The 27,926-nt window shown below is 46.3% G+C and overlaps 1 protein-coding gene across 1 annotated transcript in view; it reads left to right on the top strand.

Moving 5' to 3' along the window:
- Positions 1-27,926, top strand: part of LOC140729837 (mucin-6-like) — a 432,642-nt gene that overhangs the window by 72,494 nt on the left and 332,222 nt on the right. Inside the window, exons 7-10 of the mRNA XM_073050050.1 lie at positions 2,275-2,416; positions 2,882-2,992; positions 13,852-14,037; positions 17,145-17,384. Of these exons, the coding sequence (XP_072906151.1) occupies positions 2,275-2,416; positions 2,882-2,992; positions 13,852-14,037; positions 17,145-17,384 (679 nt within the window). The remainder of the gene's footprint in view (positions 1-2,274; positions 2,417-2,881; positions 2,993-13,851; positions 14,038-17,144; positions 17,385-27,926) is intronic.

Genomic DNA, 27,926 nt, shown 5'->3' with positions numbered 1-27,926 from the left:
GTTCATTCAGTGTAGATGCTGCTCAGTTCATTCAGTATAGATGCTGCTCAGTTCATTCTGTTTAGATCCTGCTCAGTTCATTCAGTGTAGATCCTGCTCAGTTCATTCAGTGTAGATCCTGCTCAGTTCATTCAGTGTAGATCCTGCTCAGTTCATTCAGTATAGATGCTGCTCAGTTCATTCTCTATACATCCTGCTCAGTTCATTCAGTATAGATCCTGCTCAGTTCATTCTGTATAGATCCTGCTCAGTTCATTCAGTATAGATGATGCTCAGTTCATTCTGTATAGATCCTGCACAGTTTGTTCAGTATAGATGCTGCTCAGTTCATTCTGTATAGATCCTGCTCAGTTCATTCAGTATAGAAGCTGCTCAGTTCATTCTGTATAGATCCTGCTCAGTTCGTTCAGTATAGATGCTGCTCAGTTCATTTTGTATAGATCCTGCTCAGTTCATTCTGTATAGATGCTGCTCAGTTTGTTCAGTATAGATGCTGCTCAGTTCATTCAGTGTAGATCCTGCTCAGTTCATTCAGTATAGATGCTGCTCAGTTTGTTCAGTATAGATCCTGCTCAGTTCGTTCTGTATAGATCCTGCTCAATTCATTCAGTATAGATCCTGCTCAGTTCATTCAGTATAGATGCTGCTCAGTTCATTCTGTATAGATCCTGCTCAGTTCATTCAGTATTGATGCTGCTCACTTCATTCTGTATGGATCCTGCTCAGTTCATTCAGTATAGATCCAGCTCAGTTCATTCTGTATAGATGCTGCTCAGTTGGTTCAGTATAGATGCTGCTCAGTTCATTCAGTATAGATGCTGCTCAGTTCATTCTGTTTAGATCCTGCTCAGTTCATTCAGTGTAGATCCTGCTCAGTTCATTCAGTGTAGATCCTGCTCAGTTCATTCAGTGTAGATCCTGCTCAGTTCATTCAGTATAGATGCTGCTCAGTTCATTCTCTATACATCCTGCTCAGTTCATTCAGTATAGATCCTGCTCAGTTCATTCTGTATAGATCCTGCTCAGTTCATTCTGTATAGATCCTGCTCAGTTCATTCAGTATAGATGATGCTCAGTTCATTCTGTATAGATCCTGCTCAGTTCATTCAGTATAGATGATGCTCAGTTCATTCTGTATAGATGCTGCTCAATTCATTCAGTATAGATCCGGCTCAGTTCATTCTGTATAGATCCTGCTCAGTTCATTCTGTATAGATGCTGCTCAATTCATTCAGTGTAGATCCTGCTCAGTCTGTTCAGTGTAGATCCTGCTCAGTTCATTCAGTATAGATCCTGCTCAGTTTGTTCAGTATAGATGCTGCTCAGTTTGTTCAGTGTAGATCCTGCTGTTCATTCAGTGTAGATGCTGCTCAGTTCATTCAGTATAGATCCTGCTCAGTTTGTTCAGTGTGGATGCTGCTGTTTATTCTGTTTAGATCCGGCTCAGTTCATTCTGTATAGATGCTGCTCTGTTCATTCAGTGTAGATCCTGCTCAGTCTGTTCAGTGTAGATCCTGCTCAGTTCATTCAGTATAGATCCTGCTCAGTTTGTTCAGTATAGATGCTGCTCAGTTTGTTCAGTGTAGATCCTGCTGTTCATTCAGTGTAGATGCTGCTCAGTTCATTCAGTATAGATCCTGCTCAGTTTGTTCAGTGTCGATGCTGCTGTTTATTCTGTTTAGATGCTGCTCAGTTCATTCAGTGTAGATGCTGTTCTTCCACACGGAGGTAGTTTTGGATTCAGTTTAAAACTTCCTCATTGCCATTTAAGTTTTGGAACCCCAAAAATAATTGAATGAAGATGTCTGGAGTCGAGAAACATGTCTACTTAGTTTTCTTCTTTAGTGAGGCACTGACTTATGACACGGTGGTGTAATGACATATGCCATTCTCCTACTTCTTATATAGAACAGCAACGAATGCTTATTTACAATATTACTGGAATATTAAATACACTACTCCACCCTCCCCTCCTGTCTAATCTTCGCCAGTCCTGCAACACTCCATTATTTCAGCCTTCCTCCAGCTCTGGTCTTTGCTTATTACCAAACAAAAATTCCATAATCAGTGGCAAGATCTTCCAATGGCAATTCAGGCTCTAGCAACATCCACTTAAACTCTGCAAAATTTTCATCCGCAAATCCCCTCTTCACCGCCCCCCTCACCCAATTTCTTCACTTTTGGTTATTACCAGATTTTATGATGGTGTGTGGAACTTTTGCTTTTTAAAAATTGTTTATTGGTTTTGAATGGCCATGTGTGCTTTTTTAACAGTTTTTGCACCAGAGGAAAGTGGAATTGCCAAGGGAATGCATTGTGTCCTTCAACATGTATGGTTCATGGAGAAGGTCATATCACCACATTTGATGGAAAGCAATATGTATTCGATGGAAACTGTGAATACATTTTAGTTCAGGTAAAACTGAAGTTTATTCAGTATTTTTCTCATCAAGCAGCTGTCAGTCAACCTTCCTAGATATTCTTTTCACAAACGTTCAGCTGGAGGTCCTTTAAAAGTAAGACCAAATTATTTTTGACTTTATATGTCTTGTAAACTGGTTTATTATGCTAACCAAATGTAAGAAGGCCCTGTGATCGAGGCTAATTATTTCAGAATAAGACATGACTTCAAATTGAAACTCTGATGTGCATTTTATGGATATTTATCTCTTGGTCATTCAGGGACTTGGGCTGTATTTTTTTGACTGTGTGTTTTTCTGAAATTGTAATCACATGTGCTGTTTGTACTATGTGCAGTGTGCTGTGTGCTGTTGGTAAAGTGTTTTGCAGCTTGGACCTGGAGGAACGCTGTTTCGTTTGGCTGTATTTATGTATCGTTGAATAATAATCAAACTTGAACTTAATTGAACTATTTCTACAGGATGCTTGTTCTGCCATGATTACACAACCATCATTCAAGGTAGTGGCAGAATATATCATTTGTAGCCGCTCAAAAACAGTTTGCACCAAGGCAATAAAGGTGTACTTCAAGGTAATTAGATTCTTTCATATAATCACATTTATATAATGATTTCAGTGACAATAATGTTACCTAATTTGTTTAATGCACCCACCTATTCGTTATTTTACACTTACTTTAAAATGGTCATACCTGCATAGAATTTCTGCTTCTTGCAATATTTATCTATTACTAATTAGGGTGACATACAACAGTACAACAGAAAAACTGGCCCATTGGCCCACGATTATATTAGTAATAAAATGCCCAACTTAAACTAATCCCTTCTGCCAACACAATGACCAAATCTGCCCACTTTCTGCACACCTATATCTAAGAGGCTCTTGAATGATTCTGTTGCAGTTGCATTCACCACCACCCCAGGCAGCACATGCTGGCCATCCAGCACTCTCTGTGCAATAAGATTGCCCTCCACATGTGCTTTGAACTTGCTGCCTCTCACCTAAATACATGTCCTCTAGTGTTAGACATTTCAAACCTAGGAAAATATCAGTCATCTATCCATGCCTCACATAATCTTATAAACATCAAGAGGGGAGATCTTTTAGAGGTTAATAAGATTATGAAAGGCATAGATAGAGTCAACAGCTTTTTCAGACCTTGGTGTATTTACTACCATGAGCCAGGGATAGAATATAAAAGCAAAGTTCTTATGGTGCAACTTCACAAAACACTGCTTGGGCCATAGATGGAGACTATCTGTAGTTCTCATTCTGAACTATAGGAAGGACATGTGTTACAAATCAGCAACAATGAATATATAATTGAGGCAGGTTTTTTTTAATAACAAATAAAACATTTATTAAACACAGTAAATACCCACAAGTAAACAAATGACTAACGTAACCAGAAATCAGCTGCGATATGGCAGCTCGAATAGTTCTTATAGTGGTAATGCGAAAACAGTTCTTCAAGTAGTAATGCGAAAGTCCAAAATGATTTACAGTCCGTTAAGGGAGAAGCTTTCATTGATAATAAATTCTCTTTCGTGGCATTACGGCGTAGCTCAGTCGAAGTATGCTTCGATCAAAGGATTTACGATGAAGAAAAATGAAACGGCTTAAAGGCACTGACCTTTCTTTGGCGAAACTTTACCCAACCCTCTATTCTTCTGGCAGAACAGGAGTTATCATGGGCATAGCTGACAAATTCCTTCCGAATGAGGATCAAACAAGGTCGAACCTGCTTTACCGTCGAAATCAACTTTCCTCAATCTTTAACTTCCCGAACTTCAAATCTTCACTCTCCAGTGACTGGACTGGCAGTAATATGGCAAAACTGCCGGCAATAACCTTTAAGACTTAAAACAGAAAGTAAAACTCCACTCTTAAATGAAACTGCGTCATAACATCGGAATACGCAGCAGCGTGGAGTCAGTAGCGAATTCAGCCACAAACTGCCCACGTCACGGGGAGGGGTTCTCCTTTTATACCCAATTGAAAAGACTATCACATGACCTCTCACTGGCGGGAAAATGACGTCACTCCCCCATCACAAGACCATTACCTCATGTCCAGCATAACTTCAATTACATCATGGTTACGTGACGGGTACAAGACACCCACGGGTACATAACACATGGAGAGCATGCAGACAAGATTTACTAGTGAGGAGGGAATGGATAAACTGTGTTTGCTTCCCTTGCAGAAGAGGCTGATGGTGGATTCGATAAAATCAGGAGGGGCATGGATAAATTAGATAATGAGAAGCTTTTTACTCGTAGCAGAGGTGTACAAAATCAGAGAGCATTGGTTTAAGAAAGGGAATAGTTGGTTTAAAAGAGATCTGAGGAAGAATTCTTTAACCTAAAGAGTAGTTGGAAGCTGAAACACAACAATTCAGGGTTGATGGAGGCAGAGACCCGCACAATATTAAAACAGCAGAATTGTGAAACTCAGAAGCTACAGAGCATGTGATGGTAATTGCAATTAGTATGAGGGTATTTGATGGGTGGCATCAACATGATAAACCAAAGAGTCTCCTTTGATTAGTTAAACAGCAAGTTTATCAATCATATAAAGTTTCCTAACAGAGAAATAAGAACATTCAGTCCAACTGGTCTATGCCAATACTGATTTGTTTTTAAATTGCCTTAATTGCCCTCAAAATGTGGTAGCAAGCTACCTGCATGTATTGATGCAGTCTGAATATTCTTGGGAGGAGATTTCAGGATCTAGAATGAGCAGTGATGAGAGGCCAGGAGTACACCACTTTATCATATCTGCTATTGGGTTTGACGATTGCTAGTGGAATAGTTTGGGGAAGTAACTGCAGCTAGGCGGGTAGATATGGTACCATTCAAATGGGCTGCTCTATCTTGATTGATGGTGAGTTTCTTGCTGGCACTGCACTCATCCAGACAAGGGTAGAGTGTTAGAAACATAGAAAACCTACAGCACAATACAAAGCTGTGCTGAACATGTCCTTACCTTAGAACTACCTAGGCATACTCATACCCCTTCATTTTTCTAAGCTCTATGCACCTATCCAGGAGTCTCTTAAAAGACCCTATCGTTTCCGCCTCCACCACCACTGCTGGCAGCCCATTCTATGCACTCACCACTCTCTACATTTAAAAAAAAACTTACCCCTGACATCTCCTCTGTACCTACTTCCAAGCACTTTAAAACTATGCCCTCTCACGCTAGCCATTTTAACCCTGGGAAAAAGTCTCTGACTATCCACACAATCAATGCCTCTCATTATCTTGTACACCTCTATCAGTTCACCTCTCATCCTCCGTCGCTGCAAGGAAAAAAGGCCGAGTTCACTCAATCTATTCTCATAAGGCATGTTCCCCAATCCAGGCAACATCCTTGTAAATCTCCTCTGCACCCATAGAATCCTACCTGTAGTGAGATGACCAGAAATGAGCACAGTACTCCAAGTGGGGACTGACCAGGGTCCTATATAGCTGCAACATTACCTGTTGGCTCTTAAAGTCATTCCCACGATTGATGAAGACCAATGCACCGTATGCCTTCTTAACCACAGAGTCAACCTGCGCAGCAGCTTTGAGTGTCCTATGGACTTGGACCCCAAGATCCCTCTGATCCTCCACACTGCCAAGAGTCTTACCATTAATGCTATAATCTGCCATTATATATGACATACCAAAATCAGGAGTGTTGTATCACTCCTGATTTGTGTTGGTAATGCTGAAAGGTCAGGAGTGGGTTCTCTCACAATTGAACACCCTGTTGTTGAAGTTGTGGGATTTCTGGCTGATCTAGTTGAATCTGGTCATTGGTGACCCATGATAAGGGACATGTCTATGGTAACACGATGATGATGACATGACCGTGGTGGTCTCATCAGCAAGAACGATGAGTCAGCATACAGAGTGGAGGTGCAGCGGCTAACAGACTGGTGCAAAGCCAACAACCTGTCTCTGAATGTGAACAAAACAAAAGAGATGGTTGTTGACTTCAGGAGGGCACTGAGTGACCACACCCCGCTGAACATCAACGGCTCCTTGGTAGAGATCGTTAAGAGCACCAAATTTCTTGGTGTTCACCTGGTGGAGAATCTCACCTGGTCCCTCAACACTAGCTCCATAGCAAAGAAAGCCCAGCAACGTCTCTACTTTCTGCGAAGGCTGAGGAAAGTCCATCTCCAACTCCCCCATCCTCATCACATTCTACAGAGGTTGTATTGAGAGCATCCTGAGCAGCTGCATCACTGCCTGGTTCGGAAATTGTACCATCTCGGATCGCAAGACCCTTGCAGTGGATAGTGAGGTCAGCTGAGAAGATCATCGGGGTCTCTCTTCCAGCCCTTACGGACATTTACACTACACGTTGCATCCGCAAGGCAAACAGTATTATGAAGGACCCCACGCACCCCTCATACAAACTCTTCTCCCTCCTGCCATCTGGGAAAAGGCACTGGAGCATTCGGGCTCTCACGACCAGACTATGTAACAGTTTCTTCCCCCAAGCTATCAGACTCCTCAATACCCAGAGCCTGGACTGACACCAAGTTACTGCCCTCTACTGTGCCTATTATCTTGCTTATTATTTATTGTAAGGCCTGCATTGTTTTGTGCACTTCATGCAGTCCTGGGTAGGTCCGTAGTCTAGTGTTTTTTTTTCTGTGTTGTTTTACGTAGTTCAGTGTAGTTTTTGTACTGTTTCATGTAGCACCATGGTCCTGAAAAATGTTGTCTCGTTTTTACTGTGTACTGTACCCCCAGTTATGGTTGAAATGACAATAAAAAGTGAGTTGACTTGACTTGACTGAAGTTGTTAAACGTGAAGTATGATGGAAGATTTTCTCTCGGTGTTAATATAAATTACCCAGGTAGGGCTGCAGCACAGTAGCTCCTATTGATTACTGAGAGATTATAAATATCTAGAGGGCAACAGCATAAAATAACATTGGGTCGAGTCCATAACAGATGGACTGACTTGCTGCAACGGATGACCCAGCAGCTCAGCGCACCACTCGTGGTCAGCTTCTGCAGCTACTGAGAGGCAAACTTACCCTTCACTAGCTTAAACAGATGCATTCCCGAATTAACAGAAGTGTTGTGCTTCCACCAAGTATTTTATGAGGCAGGAATTCATAAATCAAACAGGCAGTTCCTATTTGTTTTGGTATACAAACACTGGTTATTCATGAATTTTGGACAAAAACACCTGAATACTCCAAGATGCATTAACAAAAATACATGAAAATGTCACTTCATTAATAATAAAATCTTAAATTAAGGCAATAAAAATAAATGTAATGCCCTCTTCCAACGTACTCACCAAGGGGAACATGTGAAGTCCTGAGTTGTTCAGGCAGGGTGGTATGATGAACAGTATGGCTGCTACAATGTTGCCCAGCAGTTCCACAGATCTGGGTTCACTCATTACACATTCTCTCTGTTACCATCTGAGCTTCCCCCAGTCTCTTCCTGCATCACAAAAACATGGTTAGTTGGCCAATGTAAACTCCTCTAACTGGATTAAGCTGGAATTGCAGTGAGATGGGAACAAAGTGCCAGAACAGGTAGTACAGACATTGTGGACATGTTGTTGAGACCTCAGGCAAAGTCAGGAATCGAGAGTCTGAGCAGGTGCAACTAACGTCCTGATCTGCATATATTTCAATGCAAGAAGTATCGTAGAAAAGGCAGGTGAGCTCAGGCATGGATTAACACATGGAATTATGCTGTAGCCAGTATTGAGACTTGGTTACAGGAGGAGCAGGTCCAGCAGTCAGATCAATATTCCGCGGTTCCACTGTTTTAAACACGATCGAGCGGGGGGGATTAAAGGGGGGGAGGGGTTGCATTACTAGTCAGGAAAAATGTCACTGCAACGCTCAGTCAGGACAAAGTGGAAAACTTGTGTAATGAGGCTTTACTGATGGAACTGTGGGCCACATTAATGGGGAAATATTACAGATCACCCAACAGTCCACGTGATTAAAGTCGCTGATCTTAACTTTTCAAATGTTGACTGGGTCTCCCATACTGTAAGAGGACTAAATGAGATAGAGTTTGTCAAATGTGCTCAGGAAAGTTTCCTTAATCAGTTCCTAGAAATCTCAATGAGAGAGTGTGTGATACTTGATCCACTACTAGGGAATGAGATAGGGCAGGTGACAGAGATTTGTGTAGGGGAACACTTTGCATCCAGTGGTAACAATGCCATTAGTTTCAAAGTAAATATGGAAAAAGATAAGTCTGGTCCACGGGTTGAGATTGTAAATGGGAGAAAAGCCAATTTTGCTGGTATGAGAAAGGATCTGGCAAATGTGGATTGGGACAGGCTGTACTTGGTAAGTAGGAGGCCTTCAAAACTGAAATTTTGAGAGTATGTGTCTGTCAGAATAAAGGCAAAGATAACATGTTTAGGGAACCTTGGTTTTCAAGAGATACTGAAGCCCTGGTTAAGAAGTAAAAAGGAGGTGCATAGCAGGTATAGGCAGGTAGAAACAAATGACATGCTTACGCAGTATAAGAAATGCAAGAGAACTCAAGAAAGAAATTGGGAGGAATAAAAGAAGGCATGAAATTGCCCTAGCAGATCAGGTGAAGGAGAATCCAAAGGATTCTACAGAGACGGGTTTTACTTGAATCTGAGAGGGACCAATACACGTTTGCTAGAGCTGTTGGGAATGGTTTAAAATAATATGGCAGGGGGATGGGAGCCAGTCTGATAGAGCTGAGGATGAGCCAGCAGGTTTACAAGTAGATGGTGGGTGTATCATGAATGTAAGGAAGGACGAGCCAATGATTGGGTACAACTGCTGACAGAACAAAGACTTAAACTGTACCACAGAGGCAAAATTCAAAAGGGCAAAGAATGCAGGACTGAAGGTGCTGTATTTAAATGTGCATAGCTTTCAGAATAAGGTGGATGAGTTCGAGGCGCAATTTGAGATTGGTCGGCATGATGTTGTGGGTATCACTGAGTCGTGGCTGAAAGAAGGTCACAGTTGAATGCTTATTATCAAAGGATATACTTTGTATCGAAAGGACAGGCAGAAAGGCATAGGTGGTGGTGTGGTTCTGTTGGTAAGAGATGGAATTACGTCTGTAGAAAGAGATGGCACAAGGTCAGAGAGTGTTGAATCTTTGTGGGTGGAGTTAAGAAATTGCAAGTGTAAAACAAACATTATGGGAATCATATATAGGCCTCCAAATAGTATCCAAGATGTGTGGTTGAGATTGCAAAGAGAGCTGGATAAAAGCATGTAATAAGAATATTGACAGAATTGTAATGGGGGAACTTCAATATGCAAAGGGTTTGGGAAAATCCGGTTGGTGTCAAATCACAAGAGAGGGAACTTGTTGAATGCCTATGAGATGGCTTTTTAGAGCAGCTTGTGCTTGAGCCTACTCAGAGAAAGGCTATCTTAGATTTGGTGTTGTATAATAATCAAGACTTTATTAGGGAGTTTAAGGTAAAGGAACCCTCAAGAGTCAGTGCTCATAATGTAATTAAATTCATACTGCAATTTGAGAGGGAGAAGTATAAGTTAGATGTATCAGCATTGTAATGGAATAAAGGGAATTATAGAGGCATGAGAGAGGAGCTTGCCCAGTGGATTGGAGGGAGATACTGGTGGGGATGACAGCAGAGAAAAGGTAGCTGATAATTTTGGGAATAGTTCAGTAGGCACAGGATAGCTGTATGTCCCACAGAAGTTATTTTCAAATAGTGGGGGTAGGCAACTGTAGATGACAAGGGAAGTTAAGGACTGTTAAAAGCCAAGCTTGGGGCATTTAATGTAGCAAAAGTGAGTTGGAATTTGGATGATTGGGAAGTTTTTTAAATCCAACAAAAGGCAATTAAAAAGGCCATAAGAAGGAAAAAAGATGAAATATGAGGGCAAACTAGCCAATAATATAACGCAGGATACCAAAACTTGTTTCAATTATGTAAAGGGTAAAAGGGTGGTGAGAGTCTATATTGGGCCACTGGAAAATGATGCTGGTGATGTAGTAATGGGGGATAATGAAATGGCAGATGAACTTAAAGAGTACTTTTCATCAGTATTCACTGTGGAAGACACTGGCTGTATGCTGGAGGTCCATGAGTGACAGGGAGTTGGACGGAAAAAGTGTGAGGCAAACTGAAGAGTCTTAAGGTGGAGAAGTCACCTGGACAAGATGGTTCTGAAAGAGGTTGCTGAAGAGATCATGGATGCAATGGTTATAATCTTTCAAGTATCATTTGATTCTGACATGGTTCTGAAGGACAGGAAAATTGCAAATGTCACTCGACTCTTTAAGAAGGGAGGAAGGCAAAAGAAAGGAAACTTAGGCCAGTTAGCCTAACCTCAGTGGTTGGGAAAGTGTTGAAGACCACTGTTAAGGATGAGGTTTCAGGTACTTGGAGACTAATGATAAATCAAATCAGCATGGTTTCTATAAAGGGTAATCTTGCGTGACTAATCTGTTAGAGTTCTTTGAGGGAGTAGCAAGCAGAGTGGACAAAGGAGAGGCAGTGGATGTCATTTACTTAGTTTTCAGAAGGCATTTGATTAGGTGTCACACATGAGGCTGCTTAACAAGATAAAACCCTATAGCATTACAAGAAAGATACTAGCATGGATAGCGGAATGGCTGACAGGCAGGAGGCAGTGTGTGGGAATAAAGGGGCCTTTTCTGGTTGACTGCCAGTGACTAGTGGTGTTCCTCAGGGTTCAGTAATGGGACTGCTGCTTTTCACATTGTTTGTCAATGATTTGGATAATGGAATTGATGGTTTTGTGGCAAAGTTTGCAGATAATACAAAGATAGGTAGAGGGGTAGGTAGTGCTGAGGAAGCAATGTGATTGCAGAAGGACTTAGACAAATTGGAAGAATGGGCAAAAAAGTGACAGATGGTATACAAAAAGTGTGGGAAATGTATGATAATGCATTTTGGTAAAAGGAACAACAGTGCAGACTGTTATCTCAATAGGGAGAAAATATAAACATCAGAGGTGCAGAAGGACTTAGGAGACCTCGTGCAAGACTCCCAAAAGGTTAATGTACAGGTTGGGCCTGTGGTAAAGAAGGCAAGTGCAATGTTGGCATGTATTTCAAGGGGAATGGAATATAAAACCAAGGAGATAATGCTGAGGCTTTATAAGGCACTAGTCAGACTGCACGGAGTATATTCAACAGTTTTAGGCCTCATACCTCAGAAAGGATGTGTTGTCATTGGAGAGAGCCCAGAGGAGGTTCACAAAGATGATTCCAGGAATGAAGGGGTTAACATATAAGGAATGTTTGGCAGCTTTGGGCCTGTACTCACTGGAAGTTAGAAGAATGTGGGAGGGATCGCTTTGAAACCTACTGAATGTTGAAAGGTCTAAAAATGGAGATATGGAGAGGATGTTTCCTATGATGGGGGTGTCCAGAACTAGGGGCACAGCCTCAAAATTGAGGGGCAACAGAGGTAAGGAGGAATTGTTTTTAGCCAGAGAGTGGTGAATCTGAGGAATGCTCTGCCACAAATAGCTGTTGAGGCCAAGTCCTTGGGTATATTTAAAGCGAAAATTGATAGTTTCCTGGTTGGTCACGGCATCAAGGAATATGGCAAGAAGGCAGGGGTATGGGATTGAGTGGGATCAGCCATAATGGAATGGTGGAGCAGACCTGATGATCTGAATGGCATAATTCTGCTCTTATGTCTTATGGTCTTATATGTTAAGAGCAAAAGGATTGCATGGGACAAAATTGGTCCTCTGAAAGATCAAAATGGTAATCTATGTGTGGAGCCAAAGGAGATGGGGGAGATCTATGCTTCTGTATTTACTTGGGAGATGGACATGGAGTCTATAGAAGTGAGGTAAAGCAGCAGCAAAGTCATGGACCTGATATAGATTATAGAATGGAATCAAATGGTGCACAGAGCTAACACTCACCTGGAAACCATGTGACAACATTTATGAATAGTTCAAATAGGCAGAAAGCTTTTTGTTCAGCTTGGCTCCCACTGGATCACGAGGAAATGTATCAGCAGAAAAGGAGTGCCAACATTTACAGTCATAGGGTTTCAGTCACGTGTCAGCCAAGCAATGGAGAGTTTACGAATTCAGGTATCATCAACAGCTATTGTACGACTCTGAGTTTCATTTCCAATGATGAGCGCAAATGGCATTTGGTTTTCAAAGGGAGAGTTCTGGAAATATACTGTCTTGTTACAGCTGTACTGGGCCTTAGTGAAATCACATGTTGAGTAGCGTGTACACTTTTGGACTGTCTGTGTGGAAGCATATTCTGGTTATGGAAGGAGTACACAGAACAATCACCATTCTGAAGTGGCAGCACTGGCATATGAAGTTAGACTTCTATGTACCAGAGTTTGGAAAACTGAGAACTCTCACACAAAACCTACAAAATTGCTGCAGGACTGGATGAAGGAATGTGATTGTGTCAGAATCTAGAACCACAGTCACAATCTAATGACAAGTGGCAGGGCATTTAGAAGAGGAATAAGGAAAAAAGTCTTCCTTCCAGAGATAGGTGAACCAGCAGAAATCTCTACCACAGAAAGCAACTGAAACTAAATCATTAATTACATTAATTGTTGCTGGGGCAGCAGCATCAAGGAAAGCTGGACCAGGATGCTGAGTGTATCATCAGCATCATCAGATTGAACAAAAGAGCAGGTCTGAAGTGCTCCTTAGTTCATCCTTCCTTCCCAACCCACCAACCTGTTTTGGCTATTACCTATGAGCTGTACTCATGCCCTCCCCACCGTGCCTTCTGGCTTCCTCTCCAGTCATTATTTATTGATTGAGATACAATGTGGAATGGACTTTCCACACCAGCCAGCAACCTCCAGTCTAACCCTAGCCTAAACATGGGTCATTTACAATGACCTACCAACCAGTACATCTTTGGACTATGAGTGGAAACCCACGTGGTCACAGGGAGATTTACAGACAGCAGCGGGAATTGAACCCAGAGACACTGGTACTGTAAGGCATTGTGCTAACCACTACACTACTGTGGCTCCTTGGCCTGAAAAATTAACTGTTATTCCTCTCCCTAGGTGCTGCCTGACCTGTTGAGTTCCTCCAGTGTTTTGAGTGTGTTGCTGAAGATTTCCAGCATCTGCAAAATCTCTTGTGTTAGGAGATTGCTATCTTGCCTCTAAAGAACCCATGAACTTGCTATACTATTTTACTGCAGGTTTTCCCTGATCTCAAACCTAATGTACAGTATATCTCTGAAAGACTGATTTTTCTTACTCTGCAGATGATGGTATCTGGCTCTATGTGTCTGATAGTGACTTCTGTATTTTCCCTTCCTGTTGATGTTAACTTTAAAAATTTTCATTTCATGTCTTCAGTGGAAGAGTTGTTTAATAATATCCAGTAGTGATTTTCATTATCTGAAATCAAATAAATTAATATCATGATTTCTATATTTTAAGGACTTTCTAATCAAAATGATGGATGCCACTTACAAGGTCATACCCCAAAGTGCCACTGGGAAATTCACTGTGATTCACAACCAGATGTATCTCACATTTTACTTTGGAGATCCTGAAACTCTTCAGCTAATAGTAACCTGGAACCTAAAAATGAATACTTACATACAGATTGTTGGATCATCAAAGGTACCTTGTCTAAAAGACTATAATTATACCTGTAGACATAAATGTGTTCACTTAGAGTTGCCATTTGGTGTAAACCACAGTAGGAAAGTTAATTATAGGCACGAGGTAAAATTAGTTTCTAATCCATTTGTTCTTTGGATTTAAAAGTGTCAAAAATAACTGCAAAATATGATGCTCATTTATCTAATCTGTTGTGTCTACATATAAACTCTTAATGCATTGACACTTTTAAAAGTTGAATTTTGAATAAGCTTCCCAATTTTAAGTAAGAATTTCTAAAGAATTCCAAGTAGGGTCTGTAAAGGTCAGAATTGCCAATTCGGTTTGCCAGTTGCACATTAACTCCTCCTAGCCCACTAAGCCAGCCTTTTACCTATACCATTATCAATCACTTACAGGTCTGTTGGGAACTGTGGTAATTGAGCTTGCTTGTCAAAGCTGAGCCCATCTTTATTTACTAGGTAACCCCATGTCTTGATGATCTGGTACACAGACAATCATCCTGGTCAGAATCACTGTCCAGATTTTTAAAAAATTTTCCAGGCAGCCACTTCACTCTCACAGTCCTGAGGAAGGGTCTCAGCCCAAAATGTCGACTGTTTATTAATTTCTGTAGATGCTGCCTGAGTTCCTCCAGTGTTCCTCTAGTGTTCTAGTGTTTTGTGTATGTCACTCTCAGCATTTTTAAAGATTGCCGTTACAAAAGTGAGGAGCACTGACAAGGTTCCCAATCCTTTTTTCACTCATTTGGTTATCAGCATAATGTTCACTTACTTTCTGCTTTTACACCCTTAACACAAATTCATTCCTGCCTGACATTAACCAAATGCAGTGGCAGAAATTTAGTTCGGTCAAAATGTTGTGTACTTTTTCCTACTCCAGTACTGTGCGTGGTGCTAGTGATTAAACTCAGAACAGTAAATGCAGTATGTCAACTGTGTATGATAATCCATCAGAAAAAAAAATCACCTTTGTTAACAATAGTCCCAATTACAATGCTAAATTAAGGATGCAATATTAGATCTCTTATTAGGAAACGAGTTAGGACTGGTGATGGAAGTGTGTGTAGGGGAACACTTTAGTTCCAGTGATCACAACACCATTAGTTTCAACTTGATCATGGATAAAGATAGATCTGGTCCTTGGGTTGAGTTTCTAAACTGGGAAAAAACCTAATTTGAAGAAATGAGAAAGGATCTAAAAAACATGGATAGGGACAGGTTTTTCTCTGGCAAGGATGTCATTGGTAAGTGGGAGGCCTTCAAAGGAGAAATTTTGAGAGTGCAGAGTTTGTGTGTTCCTGTCAGGATTAAAAGCAAAGTGAATAAGGATAAGGAACCTTGGTTCTCTAGGGATATTGGAACTCTGATAAAGAAGAAGAGAGAGATATATGACATGTATAGGAAACAGGGAGCAAATAAGGTACTCGGTGTATTAAAAAGTGCAAAAAAAAACTTAAGAAAGAAATCAGGAGGGCTAAAAGAAGATATGAGGTAGCTTTGGTGAAGGGTCTCGGCCCAAAACGTTGAGATTGCTTCTCCCTATAGATGCTGCCTGGCCTGCTGCGTTCCACCAGCATTTTGTGTGTGTTGCTTAAATTTCCAGCATCTGCAGATTTTCCCGTGTAGCTTTGGCAGTCAAGGTGAAGAATAATCCAAAGAGCTTCTACAGGTATATTAAGAGCAAAAGGATAGTAAGGGATAAAATTGGTCCTCTTGAAGATCAGAGTGGTCAGCTGTGTATGGAATCAAAAGAAATGGGGAAGATCTTAAATGGGTTTTTTTGTGTCTATATTTACTAAGGAAACTGGCATGGAGTCAATGGAAATAAGGCAAACAAGTAGAAAGGACATGGAACCTATACAGATTGAAGAGGAGGAGGTGCTTGCTGTCTTGAGGCAAATCAGAGTAGATAAATCCCCAGGACCTGACAAGGTATTCCCTCGGACCTTGAAGGAGACTAGTTTTGAAATTGCAGGGGCCCTGGCAGATATATTTAAAATGTCGGTATCTATGGGTGAGGTGCCGGAGGATTGGAGGATAGCTCATGTTGTTCTGTTGTTTAAAAAAGGCTCTAAAAGTAATCCAGGAAATTATAGGCTGGTAAGTTTGACGTCGGTAGTAGGTAAATTATTGGAAGGAGTACTAAGAGATAGGATCTACAAGTATTTAGATAGACAGGGGGGACTTATTAGGGAGAGTCAACATGGCTTTGTGCATGGTAGGTCAAGTTTAACAAATCTGTTAGAGTTTTTTGAGGAGGTTACAAGGAAAGTGGATGAAGGGAAGGAAGTGGATGTTGTCTACATGGACTTCGGTAAGGCCTTTGGCAAGGTCCCGCATGGGAGGTTAGTTAGGAAGATTCAGTCACTAGGTATACATGGTGAGGTAGTAAATTGGATTAGACATTGGCTCAATGGGAGAAGTCAGAGAGTGGTAGTGGAGGATTGCTTCTCTGAGTGGAGGCCTGTGACTAGTGGTGTGCCACAGGGATCAGTGCTGGGTCCATTGTTATTTGTCATCTATATCTGGATGATAATGTGGTAAATTGGATCAGCAAATTTGCTGATGATACAAAAATTGGAGGTGTAGTGGACAGTGGGGAAGGTTTTCAAAGCTTTCAGAGGGATCTGGACCAGCTGGAAAAATGGGCTGAAAAATGGCAGATGGAGTTTAATACAGACAAGTGTGAGGTATTGCACTTTGGAAGGAAAATCCAAGGTAGAACATACAAGGTAAATGGTAGGGCACTGAGGAGTGCAGTAGAATAGAGGGATCTAGGAATACGGATACAAAACATTAGGGGGGGCTTCTTCACACAGAGAGTGGTGGGAGTGTGGTAAGAGCTGCCAGATGAAATGGTAAATGCGGGCTCACCTTTAACATTTAAGGATACCTTGGACAGGTACATGGATGAGAGATGTATGGAGGGATATGGTCCAGGTGCAGGTCAGCGGGACTAGGCAGAAAAATGGTTTGGCACAGCCAAGAAGGGCCAAAAGGCCTGTTTCTATGCTGTAATGTTCTATGGTTCTAAATGATAAACAGTATTTAAATGCAGACAGTATGCAATCTCAAGTTATTAAAAGTGTCTAACTTTCTTATTAGTTTTCAGTGTGTGGACTCTGTGGCAATGCCAACAGGAATATAAAAGATGAACTCATAACTCAGACCCACTATTCAGCTTTCACTTTAATGAGCTTTGTAAACTCTTGGAAAGATGATCCTTTGTGTGAGGATGTGACTGAAGTTGTATATCCATGTGCTAAAAATCCATATCGGAAGTCCTGGGCAGAGAAAAGATGCAAAATAATTCCCAGTGATGTATTTCGACCTTGTCACAAGTTGGTGAGTACATCCATTGCTTGGAGGTTTACTGCACATTATATAAATGTCATGGATAAGTAGTAAACTCAGTTTTAAAGTCAGTGTTTAAGTGAAGCTACCCATAGTTCAAGGAACTCAGCAAAGAAAATATCTTGCAATATCCTTCAAAATTTAGCATCTGTGCCCCAATTACCCCCGTTCACCTAGGGTGAACTGCCGTCGCCCCGCCAACAGTGCAATACTTCGGTGTAACACAAATATCAGACAATACACCAAAGGTGAGTAAATAATTACAACTTTATAGTTATTTCTTAGTGATGGGTTAGTAGAAACAGATAACCTGAAGGCAGCAAATCAGTAAGTTTATCAGTTTGTGCACATAATGTTTTAATACACTGGAGCTCTTGCCTCCGGTTCCATCCACAATGACCTTCTGAGCCTTCGGTCACCATCCCAGCCGCCGACTTCCAGTATCCACATCCCTAGAACCGTTATCCACTCCTCACACATCCATCCTCCTCACTTGCCTCCCGAGAAAGCCCGCGAACTCCCACTCAGCTCACACATACAAGATAGCATAACAATTCTCCATTGGTTAGTTCCCCCTTTATCTGCAGTTATAACCCAAACATTCCAGCTACAGAAACCAAACAGCATTAAGTAACATTACAGAGAAGCCATTTCATTATAACAATAAGGAGAAGCCATTTTGTTGGCTTGAACAGTTAACAACACCACAGTTAATGGTACTGAGAGCCCTACACATAATTTAAGTTCTGTGGCAGAAGTTTTGGGTACCATGGTCGGTATGCATGTTGGGCCAAATGGCCTGTATTCATGCTGTATTTTCCTATGGTTCTATCAGAAGACAATCCCAACAGAGATGGAACAAAACATATATACAATAAAAACAGACAGGCGGTATGCAGAAGGAATTGTGGACAACACTGTCTTCAATAGATGAATTGCTGACTGGGAGCTACCAAACCATGTGAATATTGACCATTTATCCATCTGCACACTGCAAGATCAGCCTGCCCTGGAGCAATGTAACTGGGCAACCAGGCAGGTGGAATAAGACACACCCATAAAAATCTCAGACATAGAACACAGACACAGGCACTTTGACCCACCTGAGCATGAAGTCTGCATTTACATTAACCCTGTATGACTACGGTAAATATTTACTCTCAGATTCTATCTTTACACTCTATAGATAAATTTACAGCACCATCAACCCACATTTCTTTGGGATGATGACAGAGAAATATGTGCCCTGAGACCAGTTAGAAGGAGTGCATACAAACCTCACTCAAAGAGCACCAGACCTGAGCGTGGCACCCGGTCTGAACACAACACCGGATCTCAACCCAGTTCCCGGTCGGAATCCCACACAGGATCTGAACCCAGCACCCGGTCTGAACCCGAAACCGGATATGAACACAGTTCCCGGTCGGAATCCCACACAGGATCTGAACCCAGCACCCGGTCGGAATACCACACAGGATCCGAACCCAGTACCCAGTCTAAATCCCACACCGGATCTCAACCCAGTATCCGTTCGGAATCCCACACAGGATCTGAACCCAGTTCCCAGTCGGAATCCCACAAAGGATCTGAACCTAGTACCCGGTCTGAATCCCACACCGGATCTCAACCCAGTACCCGGTCTGAATCCGACACCGGATCTGAACCCAGTACTCGGACTGAATCTGACACTGGATCTGAACCCGGTACCCGATCTGAATCTGACACCGGATCTCAACCCGGTACCCGGCCTGAATCCCACACAGAATCCGAACGCAGTACCCGGTCTGAATCCCACACCGGATCTTAACCCAGTACTCGGTCGGAATCCCACACCGGATCTCAACCCAGTGCCCGGTCTGAATCCGACACCGGATCTGAACCCAGTACCCGGTCGGAATCCCACACAGGATCTGAACCCAGCATCAGGTCGGAATCCCAAACTGGATCTCAACCCAGTACCCGGTCTGAATCCCACACAGAATCCGAACCCAAAACCCGTTCTGAATCCCACACCGGATCTTAACCCAGTACTCGGTCGGAATCCCACACCGGATCTCAACCCAGGACCCGGTCTGAATCCGACACCGGATCTGAACCCAGTACCCGGTCGGAATCCCACACAGGATCCGAACCCAGTACCCGGTCTGAATCCCACACCGGATCTCAACCCAGTTCCCGGTCAGAATCCCACACAGGATCTGAACCCAATTCCCGGTCTGAAGCCCACACAGGATCTGAACCCTGCACCCGGTCGGAATCCCACACAGGATCCGAACCCAGTACCCGGTCTGAATCCGACACCGGATCTGAACACAGTACCCGGTCGGAATCCCACACAGGATCTGAACCCTGCACCCGGTCTGAATCCCACACCGGATCTCAACCCAGTACCCAGTCTGAATCCGACACCGGATCTGAACACAGTACCCAGTCTGAATCCGACACCGGATCTGAACACAGTACCCGGTCGGAATCCCACACAGGATCTGAACCCAGTTCCCGGTCGGAATCCCACACAGAATCCGAACCCAAAACCCGTTCTGAATCCCACACCGGATCTTAACCCAGTACTCGGTCGGAATCCCACACCGGATCTCAACCCAGGACCCGGTCTGAATCCGACACCGGATCTGAACCCAGTACCCGGTCGGAATCCCACACAGGATCCGAACCCAGTACCCGGTCTGAATCCCACACCGGATCTCAACCCAGTTCCCGGTCAGAATCCCACACAGGATCTGAACCCAATTCCCGGTCTGAAGCCCACACAGGATCTGAACCCTGCACCCGGTCGGAATCCCACACAGGATCCGAACCCAGTACCCGGTCTGAATCCGACACCGGATCTGAACACAGTACCCGGTCGGAATCCCACACAGGATCTGAACCCTGCACCCGGTCTGAATCCCACACCGGATCTCAACCCAGTACCCAGTCTGAATCCGACACCGGATCTGAACACAGTACCCGGTCGGAATCCCACACAGGATCTGAACCCAGTTCCCGGTCGGAATCCCACACAGGATCCGAACCCAGTACCCGGTCGGAATCCCACACAGGATCCGAACCCAGTACCCAGTCTGAATCCCACACCGGATATCAACCCAGTACCCGGTCTGAATCCCACACCGGATCTCAACCCAGTACCCGGTCTGAATCCGACACCGGATCTGAACACAGTACCCGGTCGGAATCCCACACAGGATCTGAACCCAGTTCCCGGTCGGAATCCCACACAGGATCTGAACCCAGTACCCGGTCGGAATCCCACACCGGATCTGAACCCAGTACCCGGTCTGAATCTGACACCGGATCTGAACACAGTTCCCGGTCGGAATCCCATACAGGATCTGAACCCAGCATCAGGTTGGAATGCCACACCGTATCTCAACCCAGTATCCCGTTTGAATCCCACACCGGATCTCAACCCAGTTTCCGGTCGGAATCCCACACAGAATCCGAACCCAGTACCCGGTCTGAATCCCATACTGGATCTCAACCCAGTACCCGGTCTGAATACCACACAGAATCCGAACCCAGTACCCGGTCTGAATCCCACACCGGATCTCAACCCAGTTTCCGGTCAGAATCCCACACAGAATCCGAACCCAGTACCCGGTCTGAATCCCACACCGGATCCCAACACAGTACCCAGTCTGAATCCCACACCGGATCTCAACCCAGAACCCGGTCTGAATCCGACTCGGGATCCGAACCCAGTACCCAGTCTGAATCCCACACCGGATATAAACCCAGTACTCGGTCGGAATCCCAAACCTGATCTCAACCCAGTACCCGGTCGGAGTACCACACAGGATCCGAACCCAGTACCCGGTCGGAATCCCACACCGGATCTCAACCCAGTTCCCGGTCGGAATCCCACACAGGATCTGAACCCAGTTCCCGGTCTGAATCTGACACTGGATCTGAACACAGTACCCGGTCTAAGTCTGACACCGGATCTCAACCCAGTACCCGGCCTGAATCCCACACAGAATCCGAACCCAGTACCCGGTCTGAATACCACACCGGATCTTAACCCAGTACTCGGTCGGAATCCCACACCGGATCTCAACGAAGTACCCGGTCTGAATCCGACACCGGATCTGAACCCAGTACCCGGTCTGAATCCCACACAGGATCTGAACCCAGTTCCCAGTCTGAATCCCACACAGAATCTGAACCCAGTTCCCGGTCGGAATCCCACACAGGATCCGACCCAGTACCCGGTCTGAATCCCACACCGGATCTCAACCCAGTACCTGGTCTGAATACCACACCGGATCTCAACCCAGTACCCAGTCTGAATCCGACACAGGATCTGAACCTAGTACCCGGTCGGAATCCCACACCGGATCTGAACCCAGTACTCGGTCTGAATACGACACCGGATCTGAACCCAGTTCCCGGTCGGAATACCACACAGGATCTGAACCCAGCATCATGTTGGAATGCCACACCGTATCTCAACCCAGTACCCGGTCTGAATCCCACACCGGATCTCAACCCAGTTTCCGGTCGGAATCCCACACAGAATCCGAACCCAGTACCCGGTCTGAATCCCACACAGAATCTGAACCCAGTACCCGGTCTGAATCCCACACCGGATCTCAACCCAGTACCCGGTCAGAATCCCACACAGAATCCGAACCCAGCACCCGGTCTGAATCCCACACCGCATCTCAACCCAGTACCCGGCCTGAATCCCACACAGAATCCGAACCCAGTACCCGGTCTGAATCCCATACCGGATCTTAACCCAGTACTCGGTCAGAATCCCACACCGGATCTCAACCCAGTACCCGGTCTGAATCCGACACCAGATCTGAACCCAGTACCCGGTCTGAATCCTACACAGGATCTGAACCCAGTATCCGTTCGGAATCCCACACAGGATCTGAACCCAGTTCCCAGTCGGAATCCCACACAGGATCTGAACCTAGTACCCGGTCTGAATCCCACACCGGATCTCAACCCAATACCCGGTCTGAATCCGACACCGGATCTGAACCCAGTACTCGGACTGAATCTGACACTGGATCTGAACCCGGTACCCGATCTGAATCTGACACCGGATCTCAACCCGGTACCCGGCCTGAATCCCACACAGAATCCGAACGCAGTACCCGGTCTGAATCCCACACCGGATCTTAACCCAGTACTCGGTCGGAATCCCACACCGGATCTCAACCCACTGCCCAGTCTGAATCCGACACCGGATCTGAACCCAGTACCCGGTCGGAATCCCACACAGGATCTGAACCCAGCATCAGGTCGGAATCCCAAACTGGATCTCAACCCAGTACCCGGTCTGAATCCCACACAGAATCCGAACCCAAAACCCGTTCTGAATCCCACACCGGATCTTAACCCAGTACTCGGTCGGAATCCCACACCGGATCTCAACCCAGGACCCGGTCTGAATCCGACACCGGATCTGAACCCAGTACCCGGTCGGAATCCGACACCGGATCTGAACCCAGTACCCGGTCTGAATCCCACACCGAATTTCAACCCAGTACCCGGTCTGATTCCCACACAGGATCTCAACCCAGTACCCGGTCTGAATCCCACACCGGATCTCAACCCAGTTCCCGGTCAGAATCCCACACAGGATCTGAACTCAGTTCTCGGTCTGAATCCCACACAGTATCTGAACCCAGTACCCGGTCGGAATCCCACACAGGATCTGAACCCAATTCCCGGTCTGAATCCCACACAGGATCTGAACCCAGTTCCCAGTCGGTATCCCACACAGGATGTGAACCCTGCACCCGGTCGGAATCCCACACAGGATCCGAACCCAGTACCCAGTCTGAATCCCACACAGGATCTGAACCCAGTTCCCGGTCTGAATCCCACACCGGATCTCAACCCAATACCCGGTCTGAATCCGACACCGGATCTGAACCCAGTACTCGGACTGAATCTGACACTGGATCTGAACCCGGTACCCGATCTGAATCTGACACCGGATCTCAACCCGGTACCCGGCCTGAATCCCACACAGAATCCGAACGCAGTACCCGGTCTGAATCCCACACCGGATCTTAACCCAGTACTCGGTCGGAATCCCACACCGGATCTCAACCCACTGCCCAGTCTGAATCCGACACCGGATCTGAACCCAGTACCCGGTCGGAATCCCACACAGGATCTGAACCCAGCATCAGGTCGGAATCCCAAACTGGATCTCAACCCAGTACCCGGTCTGAATCCCACACAGAATCCGAACCCAAAACCCGTTCTGAATCCCACACCGGATCTTAACCCAGTACTCGGTCGGAATCCCACACCGGATCTCAACCCAGGACCCGGTCTGAATCCGACACCGGATCTGAACCCAGTACCCGGTCGGAATCCCACACAGGATCCGAAACCAGTACCCGGTCTGAATCCCACACCGGATCTCAACCCAGTTCCCGGTCAGAATCCCACACAGGATCTGAACCCAATTCCCGGTCTGAAGCCCACACAGGATCTGAACCCTGCACCCGGTCGGAATCCCACACAGGATCCGAACCCAGTACCCGGTCTGAATCCGACACCGGATCTGAACACAGTACCCGGTCGGAATCCCACACAGGATCTGAACCCTGCACCCGGTCTGAATCCCACACCGGATCTCAACCCAGTACCCAGTCTGAATCCGACACCGGATCTGAACACAGTACCCGGTCGGAATCCCACACAGGATCTGAACCCAGTTCCCGGTCGGAATCCCACACAGGATCCGAACCCAGTACCCGGTCGGAATGCCACACAGGATCCGAACCCAGTACCCAGTCTGAATCCCACACCGGATTTCAACCCAGTACCCGGTCGGAATCCCACACAGGATCTGAACCCAGTTCCCGGTCGGAATCCCACACAGGATCTGAACCCAGTACCCGGTCGGAATCCCACACCGGATCTGAACCCAGTACCCGGTCTGAATCCGACACCGGATCTGAACACAGTTCCCGGTCGGAATCCCATACAGGATCTGAACCCAGCATCAGGTTGGAATGCCACACCGTATCTCAACCCAGTATCCCGTTTGAATCCCACACCGGATCTCAACCCAGTTTCCGGTCGGAATCCCACACAGAATCCGAACCCAGTACCCGGTCTGAATCCCATACTGGATCTCAACCCAGTACCCGGTCTGAATCCCACACAGAATCCGAACCCAGTACCCGGTCTGAATCCCACACCGGATCTCAACCCAGTTTCCGGTCAGAATCCCACACAGAATCCGAACCCAGTACCCGGTCTGAATCCCACACCGGATCCCAACCCAGTACCCGGTCTGAATCCCACACCGGATCTCAACCCAGAACCCGGTCTGAATCCGACTCCGGATCTGAACCCAGTACCCGGTTGGAATCCCACACAGGATCTGAACCCAGCACCCGGTCGGAATCCCACACAGGATCCGAACCCAGTACCCAGTCTGAATCCCACACCGGATCTAAACCCAGTACTCGGTCGGAATCCCAAACCTGATCTCAACCCAGTACCCGGTCGGAGTACCACACAGGATCCGAACCCAGTACCCGGTCGTAATCCCACACCGGATCTCAACCCAGTTCCCGGTCGGAATCCCACACAGGATCTGAACCCAGTTCCCGGTCTGAATCTGACACTGGATCTGAACACAGTACCCGGTCTAAGTCTGACACCGGATCTCAACCCAGTACCCGGCCTGAATCCCACACAGAATCCGAACCCAGTACCCGGTCTGAATCCCACACTGGATCTTAACCCAGTACTCGGTCGGAATCCCACACCGGATCTCAACGAAGAACCCGGTCTGAATCCGATACCGGATCTGAACCCAGTACCCGGTCGGAATCCCACACAGGATCTGAACCCAGTACCCGGTCGGAATCCCACACAGGATCTGAACCCAGTTCCCAGACTGTATCCCACACAGGATCTGAACCCAGTTCACGGTCGGAATCCCACACAGGATCTGAACCCAGTTCCCAGACTGTATCCCACACAGGATCTGAACCCAGTTCACGGTCGGAATCCCACACAGGATCTGAACCCAGAACCTGGTCTGAATCCCACACAGAATCCGAACCCAGTACCCGTTCTGGATCCCACACCGGATCTTAACCCAGTACCCGGTCGGAATCCGACACCGGATCTGAACCCAGTACCCGGTCTGAATCCCACACCGAATTTCAACCCAGTACCCGGTCTGATTCCCACACAGGATCTCAACCCAGTACCCGGTCTGAATCCCACACCGGATCTCAACCCAGTTCCCGGTCAGAATCCCACACAGGATCTGAACTCAGTTCTCGGTCTGAATCCCACACAGTATCTGAACCCAGTACCCGGTCGGAATCCCACACAGGATCTGAACCCAATTCCCGGTCTGAATCCCACACAGGATCTGAACCCAGTTCCCAGTCGGTATCCCACACAGGATGTGAACCCTGCACCCGGTCGGAATCCCACACAGGATCCGAACCCAGTACCCAGTCTGAATCCCACACAGGATCTGAACCCAGTTCCCGGTCTGAATCCCACACCGGATCTCAACCCAATACCCGGTCTGAATCCGACACCGGATCTGAACCCAGTACTCGGACTGAATCTGACACTGGATCTGAACCCGGTACCCGATCTGAATCTGACACCGGATCTCAACCCGGTACCCGGCCTGAATCCCACACAGAATCCGAACGCAGTACCCGGTCTGAATCCCACACCGGATCTTAACCCAGTACTCGGTCGGAATCCCACACCGGATCTCAACCCACTGCCCAGTCTGAATCCGACACCGGATCTGAACCCAGTACCCGGTCGGAATCCCACACAGGATCTGAACCCAGCATCAGGTCGGAATCCCAAACTGGATCTCAACCCAGTACCCGGTCTGAATCCCACACAGAATCCGAACCCAAAACCCGTTCTGAATCCCACACCGGATCTTAACCCAGTACTCGGTCGGAATCCCACACCGGATCTCAACCCAGGACCCGGTCTGAATCCGACACCGGATCTGAACCCAGTACCCGGTCGGAATCCCACACAGGATCCGAAACCAGTACCCGGTCTGAATCCCACACCGGATCTCAACCCAGTTCCCGGTCAGAATCCCACACAGGATCTGAACCCAATTCCCGGTCTGAAGCCCACACAGGATCTGAACCCTGCACCCGGTCGGAATCCCACACAGGATCCGAACCCAGTACCCGGTCTGAATCCGACACCGGATCTGAACACAGTACCCGGTCGGAATCCCACACAGGATCTGAACCCTGCACCCGGTCTGAATCCCACACCGGATCTCAACCCAGTACCCAGTCTGAATCCGACACCGGATCTGAACACAGTACCCGGTCGGAATCCCACACAGGATCTGAACCCAGTTCCCGGTCGGAATCCCACACAGGATCCGAACCCAGTACCCGGTCGGAATGCCACACAGGATCCGAACCCAGTACCCAGTCTGAATCCCACACCGGATTTCAACCCAGTACCCGGTCGGAATCCCACACAGGATCTGAACCCAGTTCCCGGTCGGAATCCCACACAGGATCTGAACCCAGTACCCGGTCGGAATCCCACACCGGATCTGAACCCAGTACCCGGTCTGAATCCGACACCGGATCTGAACACAGTTCCCGGTCGGAATCCCATACAGGATCTGAACCCAGCATCAGGTTGGAATGCCACACCGTATCTCAACCCAGTATCCCGTTTGAATCCCACACCGGATCTCAACCCAGTTTCCGGTCGGAATCCCACACAGAATCCGAACCCAGTACCCGGTCTGAATCCCATACTGGATCTCAACCCAGTACCCGGTCTGAATCCCACACAGAATCCGAACCCAGTACCCGGTCTGAATCCCACACCGGATCTCAACCCAGTTTCCGGTCAGAATCCCACACAGAATCCGAACCCAGTACCCGGTCTGAATCCCACACCGGATCCCAACCCAGTACCCGGTCTGAATCCCACACCGGATCTCAACCCAGAACCCGGTCTGAATCCGACTCCGGATCTGAACCCAGTACCCGGTTGGAATCCCACACAGGATCTGAACCCAGCACCCGGTCGGAATCCCACACAGGATCCGAACCCAGTACCCAGTCTGAATCCCACACCGGATCTAAACCCAGTACTCGGTCGGAATCCCAAACCTGATCTCAACCCAGTACCCGGTCGGAGTACCACACAGGATCCGAACCCAGTACCCGGTCGTAATCCCACACCGGATCTCAACCCAGTTCCCGGTCGGAATCCCACACAGGATCTGAACCCAGTTCCCGGTCTGAATCTGACACTGGATCTGAACACAGTACCCGGTCTAAGTCTGACACCGGATCTCAACCCAGTACCCGGCCTGAATCCCACACAGAATCCGAACCCAGTACCCGGTCTGAATCCCACACTGGATCTTAACCCAGTACTCGGTCGGAATCCCACACCGGATCTCAACGAAGAACCCGGTCTGAATCCGATACCGGATCTGAACCCAGTACCCGGACTGAATCCCACACAGGATCTGAACCCAGTTCCCAGTCT

The sequence above is a fragment of the Hemitrygon akajei genome, chromosome 6 (genome assembly GCF_048418815.1).
Source record: "Hemitrygon akajei chromosome 6, sHemAka1.3, whole genome shotgun sequence".
Taxonomy (NCBI): domain Eukaryota; kingdom Metazoa; phylum Chordata; class Chondrichthyes; order Myliobatiformes; family Dasyatidae; genus Hemitrygon; species Hemitrygon akajei.
Note: the sequence above shows the minus strand (reverse complement) of the source record. Positions and strands in the feature narration are given on the sequence as shown.